Source organism: Amphibalanus amphitrite, unplaced genomic scaffold (genome assembly GCF_019059575.1).
Source record: "Amphibalanus amphitrite isolate SeventyFive unplaced genomic scaffold, NRLGWU_Aamphi_draft 001438F_arrow, whole genome shotgun sequence".
NCBI lineage: Eukaryota > Metazoa > Arthropoda > Thecostraca > Balanomorpha > Balanidae > Amphibalanus > Amphibalanus amphitrite.
Window position 1 is genome coordinate 16546 of NW_024882931.1, and position 15198 is coordinate 31743.

At 48.1% G+C, this 15198-nt stretch overlaps 1 protein-coding gene across 1 annotated transcript; it reads left to right on the top strand.

Moving 5' to 3' along the window:
• Nucleotides 1-506: 506 nt before the first annotated feature.
• LOC122373053 (vesicle-trafficking protein SEC22b-B-like) lies at nucleotides 507-14877 on the top strand (the record flags this gene model as incomplete). Its single annotated transcript, XM_043350794.1, has 2 exons — nucleotides 507-666; nucleotides 14172-14877. Coding segments are annotated over 2 exons (309 nt in total), but the record flags the coding sequence as incomplete, so codon positions are not given.
• Between the last annotated feature and the right edge of the window lie 321 nt (nucleotides 14878-15198).

Here is a 15198-nt window from a genome sequence, read left to right on the forward strand (position 1 = left end):
AAATATGCATGACATAGAATAGTCGTCTGAAATGGCAAATTCTAGTGACACCCTACAATACCGCAGTTTTGTGGCTTGCCTTCTGTTGCCTCACCAAACGCTAGAATTATTGACTCATGCAGCTGATGTTTCTCAAGAATATTTCAAACCGTGTACCTTAAAGCGACAACTGCTTGTGAAACATGCACTGTTAAGTGCGTGAAAACGCCAATCAGCTTGGCACCTTTTCACGGGCACTGGACAGCCAGTCACGCGATCCCCGTAACAACCTGAAGCTAGGCGTGACGTCATACTCCCGTTGGTGATGTTTGAGTGCGTCATCTTCATTTGGTGATGTCTCTTTTGCTGTGTAATATTGTGCTCGCTTTGTGACATCCCGTACCGTGATTCCTACTCATGTGTTGTTAGTTTTTCGGAAGGGTAGACTTTCCCGCTTGAATAGACTATCAAGCGCCGCGTCATTCATCCTCAACTTCTCTCTCCCTCATTGATTTGACGTTCGCCCTTCTCCGTCCCCAGACACCTACATTCAGAAGACGAAGAAGTCGTTTATGGACAGCCGCGCGCGCCGCAACCTGAACAACATCCACGGAGAGCTGAATGACGTACAGCGGATTATGATGGAGAACATTGACGATGTCCTGCAGCGCGGAGCACAGCTCTCGGGTGAGAGGGGGGTCGGAACGGAGGGGGGGGTCTGAATGGTGACCGAGGTCCACGTCTGAGCGAGGTGACAATAATGGACAGAGCAGTACGATGTAAGGTACAGCTGGTGAACCGCTACCTGCTGATATGAGAGGGGCACGAATTATCAGGCATATTAAATGCAGTACATGCAGACACATTGCACACAAAGACCTTAAGCGTGCACACGAAGAGTGCACTGTGGAATGAGATACAGTGGTGCGCGCAAGCGGCATGTAACGCATTGGTGCTGCATCTGCCACCCGGGAGCGCCGATGCTGAAGTTTATGCGTGTGAACGGGATAAGAATGATTTCCTTTCCGTCAGCAGTAGTGATTGGGATCACCGAAGTGTTGTGTAGAATGTAGATTACCATAAACTATTACCGTCCTACAACGAAGTGAAGTAGATAAGCTTAACAGTACCTATCACATTATCATGATGGCGTACTCCTATTTCCTTATAAGTTGATAATACTGATCTGGCTTATTCACATTTACTTAGGCTTCCCTAACGCATCCATTGCCTATATGGAGGTACGCAGTGACTGGCCCCAGCCGCCAGGGACATGGCTACGAGATGCATCGACAAAGGGTCGATTCTATGGTCGATCGCGTGCATTGAATGCTGGACACTGGTCGCCCACCGATGGGTCGTCGCTGTCTGCTGTGCCGGGGTAGTCTGCACAATGTTCGATCACTGAGGGTGTGAAAGCCCGCGCGGTACCAGGCTGCACAATATGGTACAACTGCCACTCTCCTGTCTAGTGCAAAAGTTTGTGGGCGCCGGCGGGTTGAGGGATCGATGGCTGTGGGTGGCGATGCCTATTATGCATGCTCGATTCGATAGGGCCTGGCGAAGACCCCGGATCATTCACGGAGCTGAATGAAATCCCGGAACCAACGAAGCGTGGCTTAGAGTGACCAGTAGCAGTGCGGAATGTGATCTCATGACGAGGAGCGATACGGAAAAGCTGGATGGCGAGTTATTGCATCACGTCTATGAGAGTAGAATTTGTGTGTTAGACCGGTAATAGAGCAGGCTGGTCTGAACGGCTGAGTGGAAGGAATATGGCAGCGAAACTGAGCTGGATTCGTCGGGACTATCAGAAGCCCCGCGGCAGATGGGAGCGCCTCGCGGCCGGTAACTGCTCAACGCTAGACCGAGCGCTCCGTGGAGACGGTTCCCCGCTGTGTTGGAACGCTGTGCTTTGGATGTGGATACTGCTGAACAGTCTCGAGGCTGGACTACAGGGTGTCTCAAAAGTTCCTTGACACATTTCCCATGCCAATAAAGCATATAAGAACCGGCCAAAAATCTAAGGTTTTGGTGTCTGTGTGTACACTAGACAAATATGCATGCTTTGACAACTGATTCGGAAGGTTGGAAACCAAACCCTTTGCTGTATCTCCAAAAATATTTGCCCATACCGATTTTCGTCACTCCGTCAGCTGCCGGAGGCTGATAAAAGGTTACCAGCTTTCAAGCTGTTGTAGGGGAATCCCCTGCAGTTTCTGCGTCGGCATTAGGTTTGACGAGTTTCCTGGCAACATCCGCTTCTCCCTGAAAGCCGACAGCTTGCATCGACACCATCCGTGAGTATTTTGTAGGTCTTCTCTGGCGCTAACTACTTCATGAATGACTGGCGCCGACCTCCCAAGCACCATTTCCTTTTCAAAACAACCCCATTCCTGAACAAATGGGAAGTGCCAGGGGCAAATTTTTCGCAGCATATCGTAGCAAAATGTGTCGGCCATCTGTTTTTTAGACACATTTTGCAAATTTTGCAAATCCCAAACGCTCGTCATTCCCCATGCCAAGACCTTCGCTGGGTTCCGGAGTGTTTTCCTCAGGAGAGGTTCTGCTTTGTAAACGGCCAAAACATGTCCATCGTGCGGTTTTGTCCGGATTTTGTGTGTAAAAGAAAGCTATTAGCTCCAGATCTGCCTCTTGAAACTTCGTGAGATAAAACTTTAACATTAATTGACACTTTTGGAGGGTCACTTGTCCTGGGCATTGACGATTTTCGTGTTATCCAAAATAAAAAATAGCTTTAAAGATATTAATAGTTAGGACTGCATTTTCAGCTGCTTTCCGGAGCACGAGTCTGCTGCCGTACAAGGGTCGTTCAAAACGCTGTAAGTCTCGCATGGTTTCGTCCTTCAAAAAATTTAGCCACCTTTTTTATTAGATGATCATCATGTTGTACTCATCCTCGCCGACACTTTGCCATGTGTCATTTCCGACCTAACCATTCCCATTACTCCTGAAGCAGAGAGTTTCTCAGCCGAACCGATTTTGCGTTCTCCATTTTCATGTCTGATCCATGGTCAGAGGTAAACCCTTTTTGTGAGCTCATTAAGGGTCGAATGCGCTTGAAAACAATGAAACTGCTTGAGGAAGGTTGTTACCAATGCCCATGCAAAATTTTGACTGTTTGATTCAGAATTATTGACAAAAAAGCATGGCTGGTACCTGTCAACGAACTTTTGAGACACCCTGTATGTCTGCGGTATATGGGACCGGCTCCAGTATATGGGTGGTGCTCGAGGTTCCCCGACGGGCACTTTGGTCTAATTTGATGAATTATTTGGAGGCGCTCGTCATCAAGTGGTTGGGTGGAAGCATGACTACCGGGACATACACGTAATTTGCTATATGGGCATCAATGTGAGGATGCTACTTACGCCTACGCCTTTGTGTTGATTAGGAGCGTTGTGACACTCGGAGTAGCCACTAATTGTGGATGGCGGGCTGTGGACAAGGGTTCATAACACAAATCATGTGCTGTGGACCCCAGCTCTTCAAAGCCAGCTCCGGAAGTATGTACCACGTTACCTTTATATCGCGCTCTTCATAAAGTGGCCAACAGTCCGGTCTGTTAATCTGGAGACTGTTAATTTAGTGCTGCTGTCTGCTGACTGGTTAGAAATGTCGGGGTGAGTGTTTGGTCCGTAGGAATTGGCGGTGTCACAACACCGCGGTGCCGTATCACCCCGTTTGCGTGGGTGTGTCGTCGATCTGTGTATCAACGCACCCTCACATAACTCTTTGCTCGTAAAATGCTCCCCGCTGAGACTCACTAAAACATTGCACAACATCTAACTGACTCGAAGAGCCGCCTCATGAGAAGCTCCCGAAGCTTTCGACGTTGAAAGGAAGGCTGGATACTTCGGCTGGAGACAGGTGCCGTTTCCAGTTCCGTCATTCACCTTGTTGACGCCATTCCCCGCAGTCGATGATATAAGCGGTTACGGGATGAAATGTTTGCGTCCTTCCTCACCGTTCGTTTCACTCATCAGGACGCCTGTGGCTGGTTGCATGCTCGTATATAATGAACGAGTATTAATTATCTGCTCAGCCCACCACCGGGAGGGTGTCAGCGTACCATTCAGAGTCAGCCCTCCATAGCATGCTACCTTCCATTGTCGGTGCGGGCGCACTGTAATAGGTCTAGTAGCCTAGTGTGGACCCGACTGCCCTTCCGAAACCTGGCACCGGTCGCGCAGCTAAGCGCGCGCGCCAGACATTAGCGAATGAATGAGTTTTGGATGGATGGTCAGCAGTGGGCCGCTGTTGGATTTAATCAAACGTTTTTGTACGTGCTGATTATAGGCTTATTAAAGGCTGTCGGACTGTGCGATGTGCATTGTGCACCCACTAATGGCATGCATTGTCGCCTTATATACTAATCAAAAGCTAGACAGACATGGATGACCGCTTATTACTCCAGTAATCGCATTATGAGATGCATATACTATCCGCTTGCATTTAATCTCATATCGAAATAGAAGCTGCTGATTTGTCATTATTAGCATTGTGTTCAATACATTAGATATTCATCACGCCTAAGCCCAGAACGACGGACTTCGGTCAAAACCGTGGTTTTGATGCGCAGCTAAGCGGTAGAGGGCTGGGGACATGCATGATAGAAATATGTCTCAGTCCATAAAAAACATACCTATGATGGAAATGCATGTTTTATGCAAAATGTATGTCCAGCGAGGTGCGATCTTGACGATTCAGGGCTTGTATTTGTTGTGTTTACATCCGTTCATTAAAATCTGGCATGGGTCAGAACTTGTTGATAAGTCAAATGAGTCGCACTTATCCATCCAAGTGATCACATTTTTCGTCAGGCTAGCCGACTTACCACTGAATGCCTGAATGTCACAGTCCTATTATTGTATATTTGAAATTAGTTGCTTCTACAACCTTGATAAACGCTCACGTTTTCTCACATCGTTACATTGAAACTGTTCTGGAACGTTCAGCGTGGCACTGCGCTGCAGTCGTGTGATTCTCCATCATCCTTTGCTGCGAGAGAATTTCTTGCAGTGAGCTGCAGTCTGATAAACCGGTTATCGTCGCCAGCCGAGACGGCACTTTTTGTAATTTGTTGCTCGCAACGTGTGTGGAAGCCTTAACGGCCGTGTTAAAGCCAGTTCCATATCAGTGCCAGGCACAGGAAGGCGTGTGTTTCGTCCGTATGGTGCGATTTAAAGAATTATGTTTTCTCTGCCTTTCATTGAAATTTTCCTGTTCCGTACAATACACGCAGCGCAGAGAATTCGGAGCTCAGCAATTTCGAAGTCTCAACAGTATTCGGAAAATTGTTGCTCGAGATTAAGCTTTTGACTTGAGAATGTTCCTCGGAGCACTCCGTACAGTTCGGAGTAATCCTTACCCACAGACGTCATGGATGTGCCAGTTGAGTATTGCAGTGGGGGATTTCTTACCATGGCCTAATATCGCTGAATATCGCCCTTGTGCGCGCTTCATGAAACCAGTTGGAAGCAAAGTTGCGTTGTTGAATGTCGATTCGCATGATACATGTACATGATATATTTTATATGTATGATAGGTATATTTGTTACTAAATATGTATTTTTTCAATTTCAAATTCTTAGCTGGTGACATTTTTATAGGTTATGTGTAAAACAGGATTAATATTGTTTTAGACTAGTTGCTGTCGATAATATCGAAATTTCAATAGAAGTTGTTCACACATTCATGGAATCTGACACCACTGATCCCGATGCCGTAATTGGCCTCGAACACCCTCCCCACCCCCTGGCCTTCGGAAACCATCCCCTCTCCGGCTCATCGACTCCCTATCGACTCGCCATCCACTCACCATCGACTCACCATCGACTCACCATCTCCCTGCAAGGTCAGGATCCTTGCGGCATCGACCCCCCCCCCCCCCCGTCTAGACCCTCCCCTGGGGGGTTCGACAGAGGTGACGATGACAGGGCCCGCCTGCTGGCACCACCAAAAAATCCCACTTCGCTGCCGCGGGCGGCGCGCCATTAAAGGCGGCCGCACACTGGGCCATTCGGCGGGCGAGATTCCGCAAAAGCGGAATGTCGCGGGCGACATTCCTACAGCGGCTTTCCGCTTGTTTTCAGCATTTTACGGGACCATTCGGCGGTGCGATTTTCTACTTAGTATTTTCAGGAACTTTATGTGAAATATTTTATGATAAATATAAACGAATGCAAACAAAATACATTTAAGCAAATACAATATTAGCTTATTTAATGCGATTATGCTATATTTCTGTACAATAAAGTTTTGAATATCTATTAATTTGACCATTTCTGGAGGAAGTTGCACAAATATAAAGCTCGTGATTAATGTAAACAACCGTGTTTGTCGACAAATGCAAGAAACCTAAAGACAATTGTGGAGAGGCACATAGTAACCCATTATTGGAATAACCAATGAAGTGTATAAAAACCATTTAATATGGGGAAAGAAGTGCCGCTACGATTTTTTATCAAGTGAAGTCTATTTCTCGGCTGCTCCATCAATAGTTGGTGAGTTTCAAGTTCCACAATTTCGGGTGTCCGCGGCGTCGCCGCGGAAAAAGCTGAACCGGTCCAGCTTTTTCCGCAACTCCGCGGCTGTTCGCGCGCATGCGCACTCTACCCGCGGACAGCTAGCTGGCAGCGGTAGGCTGATAATTTTGTCGTTTCGGCAGCTGATTCGGCGTCCACGAAAGCGTAATGTCGCCACGGAATTGCGTTTTTGCGGAATGTCGCCCGCCGAATGGCCTAGTGTGCGGCCGCCTTAATTGTCCCCGTGGCGGCGGCATTGAACTGGTGGCAGCTAGGTCATCGCCGTCGGCTAGATGGGCTCTGGGTCGATGAGTGAACCCGACGTTTTCGTCACGCCCCTGGGGCGAGGCTTCTGGCGCACTCGTGAAGCGGAACAAAGTGTGCCTGTGGGGTCCAGCTCTTCGTCGGAGCTTTTATTGGGTATGACGTGGGATGGGAAAATGTCGAAGGTATTTTGGTGAGGAATCTGTTTGCGCGGAGGCTGTTGGGTGGAAGTGTCTGATGAGGTTCATAGCAATCGATGATGTGGGTGCCTTACTGAGGTAATATGTGATCTGGCGACTGGTTATAAGTAGTAAAGGGGATTTATGGGCGATAAATACGCCCGGTTTGATGAGTCTCGTCGTCTAAAGGTGATATAGCTCCCCGTTGATGACTAAACACCTCTTCCATGAAGATTACGTCACGAGCTGCGAATAAATGGAGCGCTATTTTTTATTCGGGTAGCCTGGCATTCATAACGGCGGCATTCGTATGATCACCCTATGAGAATCCCTGGCTTCCGTCTGCTAAGCTCCGTGCCGTTCGTCAGCTTTTACGACGCCATTTTCCATGGATATTAGATTTGGAATGGACATGGGCCATCCGCCGCCTGCATGGTCAGCCGTTGGCCGCTAACGGCCCAACCGCGGAGCGCTAACCGTCTATTATGGGACGTCGACCGTAGCCGCTATGAGCTGTGTTTCAATGGCCACATATCCTTTTCCGAGCCCCCATATCCTACTCCGACATCTGACATCCTGTGGAAACTCCGTGACTCCGAGTGGGTCATATGTTGACCTTAACGTTGTAGCTTCTAAGGAGTCTTTTTAGGTGCCTCCAGCGTAGTTAGAGCGGGTGGGGGCGTTGATTCGTGACAAAGTTGAGCGCTGAAGAGGCGGAGAAGGGTGGATGGCCTGAGATTTAGTAAGCCACGTTGGCACGAAGATTTGCCGGAAACGTGCTCAAGAGGAGATGAAGTTCTTGACGGCATCCTTATGAGTTAGCTAGACGAGTAATTAGCTGTGTTCCGCAGCATTGTTTCTCGGATAATGCGTTGCTTATTAACTCAGCTCCACAGACGTGCGAGATGATGAATGATGATAGGAGTGAGACGACCGATGCTTGCATAGTTGACGACCGATGCTTAGTCGATGTTGATGGAATCAAACGGTAGTTCCTCGCAGTCAGCAGGTATCGTTAGCGGTGTTCTGTGAACCTATTTCATCGGCAGCGCTCCCTCTACTGTTATTGTTATGAGTCATCTGTTGCTTCTAGTTCGCTGTGTATGTCTGACAGGCATTCGTTGTATCAGCCCCAACCACCTGTTGGAAGACGGGAGGGATGCCGGCCCGTAGTTGCCTGTTGTGCCGATGGTGGCATCGATTTATCATGGTGGAAATAGACCAAGGATTTAATTTAGTGTTTTCTGCGATGTTTTGCAACACCGACTGCCCCATCATTATTGTTCGTTCTTACTTTTCGGTGTTTCTTCACTCGTTTTTACTCAAATATTGAAAACCATGTAGCCACCAGCTGTGAAGTTTTACCGTTCTGACGCATCAACTAACATACTAGTGTACATGTATTTTGGAAAGTTAACCACTACCCAGCTGTTATCTTCGAGGTTCGAAAGGATCCGCACCGGCAGCTGCACTTGCGTCGCGTCAGTTATATATTTTTTTTTTGCCATCAGTCGCCACTTATTACCAGAATGTTCAGTTGTGGAGTTCTGGAGAGCCAGCAAATGCGTTTTCGTCCCACCCCCACCCTGACCTCCGTGCCTTTTTCCCCTCACCGCGTTTCACGCACGAGAAAATGTGTCGATGAAATCACACCTGTTACTTGTGAGGTGGTTTTTGGCATTTTGGTTTACGTATAATAATCACTTTTAACCAGGAACTCTACGCCAAATCATATATTTTTGCAATGTGAAGTACGATAAATTTGTTGCATAATATTATCACCTGTTGTAAAAACGCAAATGCTTATCCAGGTCATGGATGAGATAGTGCTTAATATTATTAGGATGAGTAGATAGTATTATCTCATCCGTGTCCAAGTGATTATGTTTTTGAAGACCAAACAGTTATTGACATATTCTAGGTACCAGCTATCGGCTGGTTGTCGCTAGTATTGACGCATTGGCAAAATAAAGTAATTCGCTCCACGGCTGGTTTCAGAGATCAGTTTCTGGCAAATTAAGAGGTATCGCATAACTTTCGACGGCATATTGACCTGAACCGGCCTTGGCTTTGTACCAAAATGCGTCGTTACATGCTTTGGCTATTCAGTGTTACGAGCGAGTGCATAGAGCGAAGTGAGTCTTTTCAATACAACGGGAAAAGCGTTACATGAGGGTCTTGCCTGTAACGCTTTTGATATGCTGAAATTTCAGCAACTGCTAGACCGATCGACTTGCAGTCTTTTTGTGGAAGGGCCTCACCAAGCATTGAGGCCCTTCCACACTCTCTGTACGTATGGTTGCCTCAACTGCACATGCCATGTGTAAAAAAATAAAGGTGTCAAGTTTGTTCCCATTGCAATAATTCGGCAATTATGGGGTTGACTGTGCTGAAACTTGGCATGTCGCTAGTCACTCAAACAGTAGGTTTGAGTTTCCCACTGGGGAATGAAATTTCTGTGCATCACGGTTGGGATACCACTACTTGCGCATCTGCAGGCGTCGCTTCCGCACGTCGAGAATGGTCGGTCCGACTGCGCTCAACTTTGGTACACCGTCGACTTTTGAGGGCCAATTAGAAGGATGGACCGCTCAAGTCTGTCGGGATGCCATTTCGCCCTTGCACGTGTAGGAGTTATCGCAGTCGCTCGTTTGTCGCCCCCCAAACGGGTTTTAACGGGTAATTAATGATGCATACGACACGTCGCATTGAGTTGCTGGTTGATGTTCACTACAAATGTTCTTTTCACTTTCCCTTTTCCAGCGCTTGCCTAGTGTCCTGGAGCTCAATGCCTGATGGGTTAAGCTCCTTAGTCTGCCTGATTAAGCATGCAGAGTTCTTCCATTTTAGCAGCGTGTCTCTCGGAAGTTCCCAATGAACGGCGATGGAGGATTCCGGCCGTCAGCAGACTCGGCAGCGAGGCAGTGTGGTAACGCTGCCGCCTGATAGGTAGACTGTGCCGCTGCACAGGGAAGCGCGGCGGCACAGTCTAGCACTCGCGGCGGCGTGGCAGTTCAGCGAGGGTTAGACGTAATGCATCAACAGGTGATACGGACGGGCCTTATATGCTCAAGATCGGTTAGAACTCAAATGTAACAAACTGGAGAACTTAACCCTCGCCCTGGCAGGGCATTTTTCATAACACGGCCTGGCAGGGGGGGTCGATGCGACCCCCCCTCGCGATTGGCTCCTATGGCACCTAGAAACACCAAATTTGGTAGGTAGGTGAGCCCCCTGGAGTTCTCGCCCCTGTGCAAATTTGGTTGCTCTAGGTCAATATTTAGGGGGGGTTTTGGGGGGTATAAATGTAAAAATTTCGCTAAAAACAGGTCAAAAGTTTTTCGCTTATAACTTTTGATCTAATTAAGATAGAGCAAAAAGAAAAGCACCAGTGAACTCAGCACGTCAAGGCGCGTCGAATGATATACTTTTCAGCTTGCTTAAGTGTACTTAAAGTTTTTCTTAAATTTTAAGTAAACTTATAAATTAAGTTCAATTTAACCAAATTGCATCATATCGCATATCATTCGATTCGGCTGATCACCAGGAACACAATGATACCATTTTTTAAGCTCTAGCGTCATTATGTGCCAAGTTATTGGCAAAAACGTCATTTGACCTCAGTTGACCTCATTTGACCTGACCCATGGATAAGTACACCAAACAAAGAAGCACAAGTGACCTGCTGCTAAGTACTGTGGTTTGAAAGCACAAAAGTGATAGAAAGAAGCGGATATCTCCATTATTTTCCGAATTTAGTATTTTCCCATAGGCTTAACATTACGACGTAATGACCTCTAACTGACCTCAGGTCAGTGACCTCAAAAAACCCAAACTATATGTTATACAACTCGGTGAACTTAGCACATCCTGAAAGTTTGAAGGAAATCAGTCCAAAACTGTGAGTTGGACAGGTGCAAAAAGAAAATTGAAATTTGACCATGACCTTGTACCGTTTTTTCTGACCTGGTGACCTGACCCAAGGTCACCCGGACCTGAAATTTTCAGGTCATATGTAAAAAGGTTGCCCCATAGGCTGTGCCAAATTTGGCGGCGCTGCGCGCCGCCGTTTTTACGCTATCTTCGAAAAACCTTGGGGGGGTCGCATCGACCCCCCCCCCCTGCCAGGGCGAGGGTTAATAGCGTGACCTTGTGGTGTTGAATAAGAGATATAAGCTATTAGAAAACAGAGGCAAGCAAATGTCCAGTAGGGTATCCACTCTGCATTATTGGTGACAGTTAGGGGGAGAATATGTCTTTATCAGAAACAGCACGGGCACACAACTATGTTATTCAGTATTCCTGTCTGCTATGAATATTATGGACAGTAAATGGAATAAGCCTACCTCCGATAACGTCTGGCGAATCCTCACCTGCATGTTTGATTTGCCGGATCGCGCGGTTGCCCCGGGTATCGCTTTCGCTGTCCATTTGTTTTGTCCCAATGGTGTTTCTCTTTTTCCTTTTCATGACATCATCTTGGGAAATCGTGATACTTATGTTTCTTGGCATCAAATGACATCAGTACAATACTTGACATTCTGCACTCAGTACATATACGTAAAATATTCATTGTAATATGCTCATGAAAATGCCTTGTCAATGTCAATTACCACGACAGTAGTGTCCCGAGAGTGAGTTGATTAGCAGTAATTTTGCACACTGTTCTTGCTTGTTACATGCTGACTGCTTCGATCCACGTTAGAGCTTGGGACGCCGCTGGTCCGATAGCGAGCTCTATAGCTCCTCGGGCCCGACGGTGGAACTGTTACACACCAGGGTCAGCTCTTACGCTGCACCCCATGATGCCGGAGGTCCTGAGTTGAAAACCACGGCACCTCTAGACGTGGAGTATGGAGGACATGATGACATGATGTGGAGGTTGTAAAAGTAGCAAGCTAATGAGGACTTTCCTTCGTAAGAAATATTTCCGGTCGGAGCTTTGGAGCCGTAATTACAAAACTTTGACAGCTTGTCATAATCCCCTCGAACCCGATTACGTCACGCTCACGAAGTTTTGTAAGTGCAACTCGGAACCTCCTGGTTGAAAGATTTCTTGAGGTAAAGTCCTCATAAACTTGTTACTTGGGACCAGGCTCTATATGGACGTTGACACCGCCGGTTTCGGTCGTCTTGTGTCGTCTCAGGTCCCATATTCAAGTGCCATACTATTCTATTCACGGTATTTGGCAACATTTACAGTGATATAGTGTTGGCAAATGCGTAACCAAGTCAGTGAAACAATTCCTGGAACCGCCAATATATGATTCACAGAAATGCGTAAAAACTATTTTAACTTGTCAGCCGTTTTCTGCAGCTGCACTGCAGTCATTGCTTCAAATCCATTCTACGGTATTAATAAGATTGGGCAGTGTCCCATGAACCGGGCGCCGTGACGCCCCAGGCCCCCAGCCGGAACTATGCCGATTTCAGGTCTCATATGCTGGACCCTGTGCCGCCTCAGGCATGCAATCAGTTACGGTGTCACCCCAAGCCCTGCTGCTCGATCGGGGCCGGTGTCGAGCGTGATGGATTGGCCGAGGAAGTGAGCTCCCTAATGCCGCCGCCACCGACGGCTATTAATCTGGCGCACTGGCTACGCTTGTCGCGCGTAGTGGGTCCAATATTCCCGCAGATTAGGTTTTATCTTTTTGTGCGTGCTGCTTTGTTCGGTCTGTTGTTGGTTGGCGGTGCGGTTCGGCGAAAATTGCGACACGGTGGATCGAGTTTATCACCTGCCTCCGTGCCTCGCACGGAGGCTCCCCGCGTCAGTCTCTGGTATTAGCTTTTGCTCAGTCGCCAAGAGGTACTTTTCTTTGGGGGGAGGCTCGTGTAAAAAGCACGCCTTGGTTGCAGTGGGTGTCAGCCGGATCTAGTCATGAGTCTTAACGGTCCATTGGTGATCACATTTCACCGGGCGTCACTGAAAGCTATTATCTCGCTGATGAGTTGGTGCCGGGGGCGTCGGCTTGGTTTGACCCGCGATTGTCTGGTGGTCTGAGAGTTTGGGGCCGACAGTTCATATCAGATGTTATTGTTTTCAAACTGAATCTGATACTGGTGTGGGTTTTTCTATATCGACGGCCTCCTTTGTGTCTGAAACGACGATAGCAAGTCGGAAACAAAGTCGTTTGAAATGGTTTCATCCGTGTTTCCATCGATGCATTGGTGATAAAGATTAAAGTTGATTGGAAAAGTTATTGTTCCTGTCTGGTATATGTTCTCAGTCTCAACCAGACGGCATTTCAGACGATACGTCAGTACTTGAATGTGTCTTATTTTGCCTTTGTCAAGAGCACGCTTTCTAACACCGGTCAGAGCAGAATTTCTGCTCAATCGCTGGTGTTGCAATCCTTCCTCCCTCTCACACACACACAGACACACACTCTTACTCAGCGGGGCCCGAGTTTTCGGATACCCCATCGGGGTCGTGACCCTTGACCCGGGGTTACCGAACCGGCCGACCGAACGTTCAGCAGATCACAGGACACTTTGGCGAATGCTGCAGGGGAGCCGCCATAAAGTCGCGAGGTTCTTCATGGAGCATACTAACTACTGCACACCCTGATGGCGACAGCCAACTTCTGTGGCTGGTGTCCGGCTCAGACGCTAATGAAATTTGTGCCTGTCTCCGTGAGGCAACTTGTTGCTTGTGTGGTATCTCCTTCCTAGTCGTCTCCCGTGCTCCGCCCGTTCCCAAATCATCGCCTGCCTCTACCTGTATTGTTTCCCGGTTATCCATTGCCCACTGCCCAGATGTAGCATTGGGAACACATTACCATGATTTGGAAAAAAAAACTATCGTGAAAAACTTCAAAGCAAAGAGACGTGAATGGCAGGCGAGTGTTTACTGTATAGCAAATTACCTGCTTCGATGCGTGCCAGAGAGGAGCGAGGACCAGGAATAAAATATCCCTGACGTGATGCTACTCGATCTGGCTTAATCTGGCCCGTAGCTTTTGAGTCGTATGAAGGAGTAATGCGCACATTCTAGCAAAATATTATTTTAAAAATAGTTCCAGCCCAGTTAGTTCCAGTTTTGTAACGCACTGTGTTTTCCATCATGTCCTTCCTCTCGGCACTGTGTTGTCACTTTGTTCCCTGGGTACACTATATCCGCATCATATCACGTTCAAGCCACGTTTTCCCTTATCTCATATTTGTTTACCCTGATCTGAAATGTAATTGTTGTGTGTTTCAGATCTGGACACCAAAGCCAGCGGCCTGTCTATAATGTCTCAGAAGTACCGGAAGGACGCGCGGAACCTAAACATGCGCAGCTTCTACGCTAAGGTGGCTGCCGGCGGTGTATGCGCCCTCGTCTTCATCCTCTACTTCTGGGTTCTCTAGTGGCTTATTCCGGTTCAGACCGGATCGTTCCGGCCCGGTACGGTTTGTACTGGATCACGCCGGTTGCACCGCGTCATCCAGATGCTTTCGGCGTCAAAGACGCGGCGTTCGCGGCTCGCTGTCGCGCCGGCCGGTGATGGTTTCGTGGCTTGGGGTTGGTCGTTCGCTGCCATCGCTGACAGTGTGCCCCGAGCTCGAACAGCCTTGTAATTCCAGCGCGGCGCATCGCCGCCCAATTGTGTTATCTGTGCTATTGGTTGCGGGGTTGAACGCGACGCCCGATGGACGTCCAAAGTCTGCGCTCGTCGTCGCCGCGAGTTATTGGCACTGAGAGAATGCGCCGGCGGCGACCGGGGACGAAAAATAGCAGCGGGTACAGACGCCGGCTCCGCTGGCATTGTCAGCGGTGAGTTTTCCACAGTGTCTGCCGTGAGAGCGAGCGGTGAGAATGTGATAGTGTGGTGAGCAGTTGGGGCCCGGGGAAACAGTGCGCGTTGTTCGTCGTTTTCTGAATCGTAAAATCTTTTAAATACTACTGGAAATAAACAACACGTGAATATGCTGTTTGTGCAGTTCAAGTCTACTTGTTTTCCCTTTAGACATACAGGGTGGGGCAGAAAGATTTACCTCTTGATTTTCTTAAATATTTCGGCCCCGAACAAAGATATCAAATTGATTTCTGGCACATATATGCAGTAACATGTACACATCTCAGCGACGGCATAATGACTCAATATGGTCACCTTTGTCCTTCACCACTGCTTCGAAACGTCTCTCTGCGGAGGGGCACGAGCGCCGCACTGTGTCCCCGCCAAGATTCGACGGTGCCGTCTCGAGGGCCAGCTTCAGGGCGGCGATTCTGCTGTGTGGCACTGCAC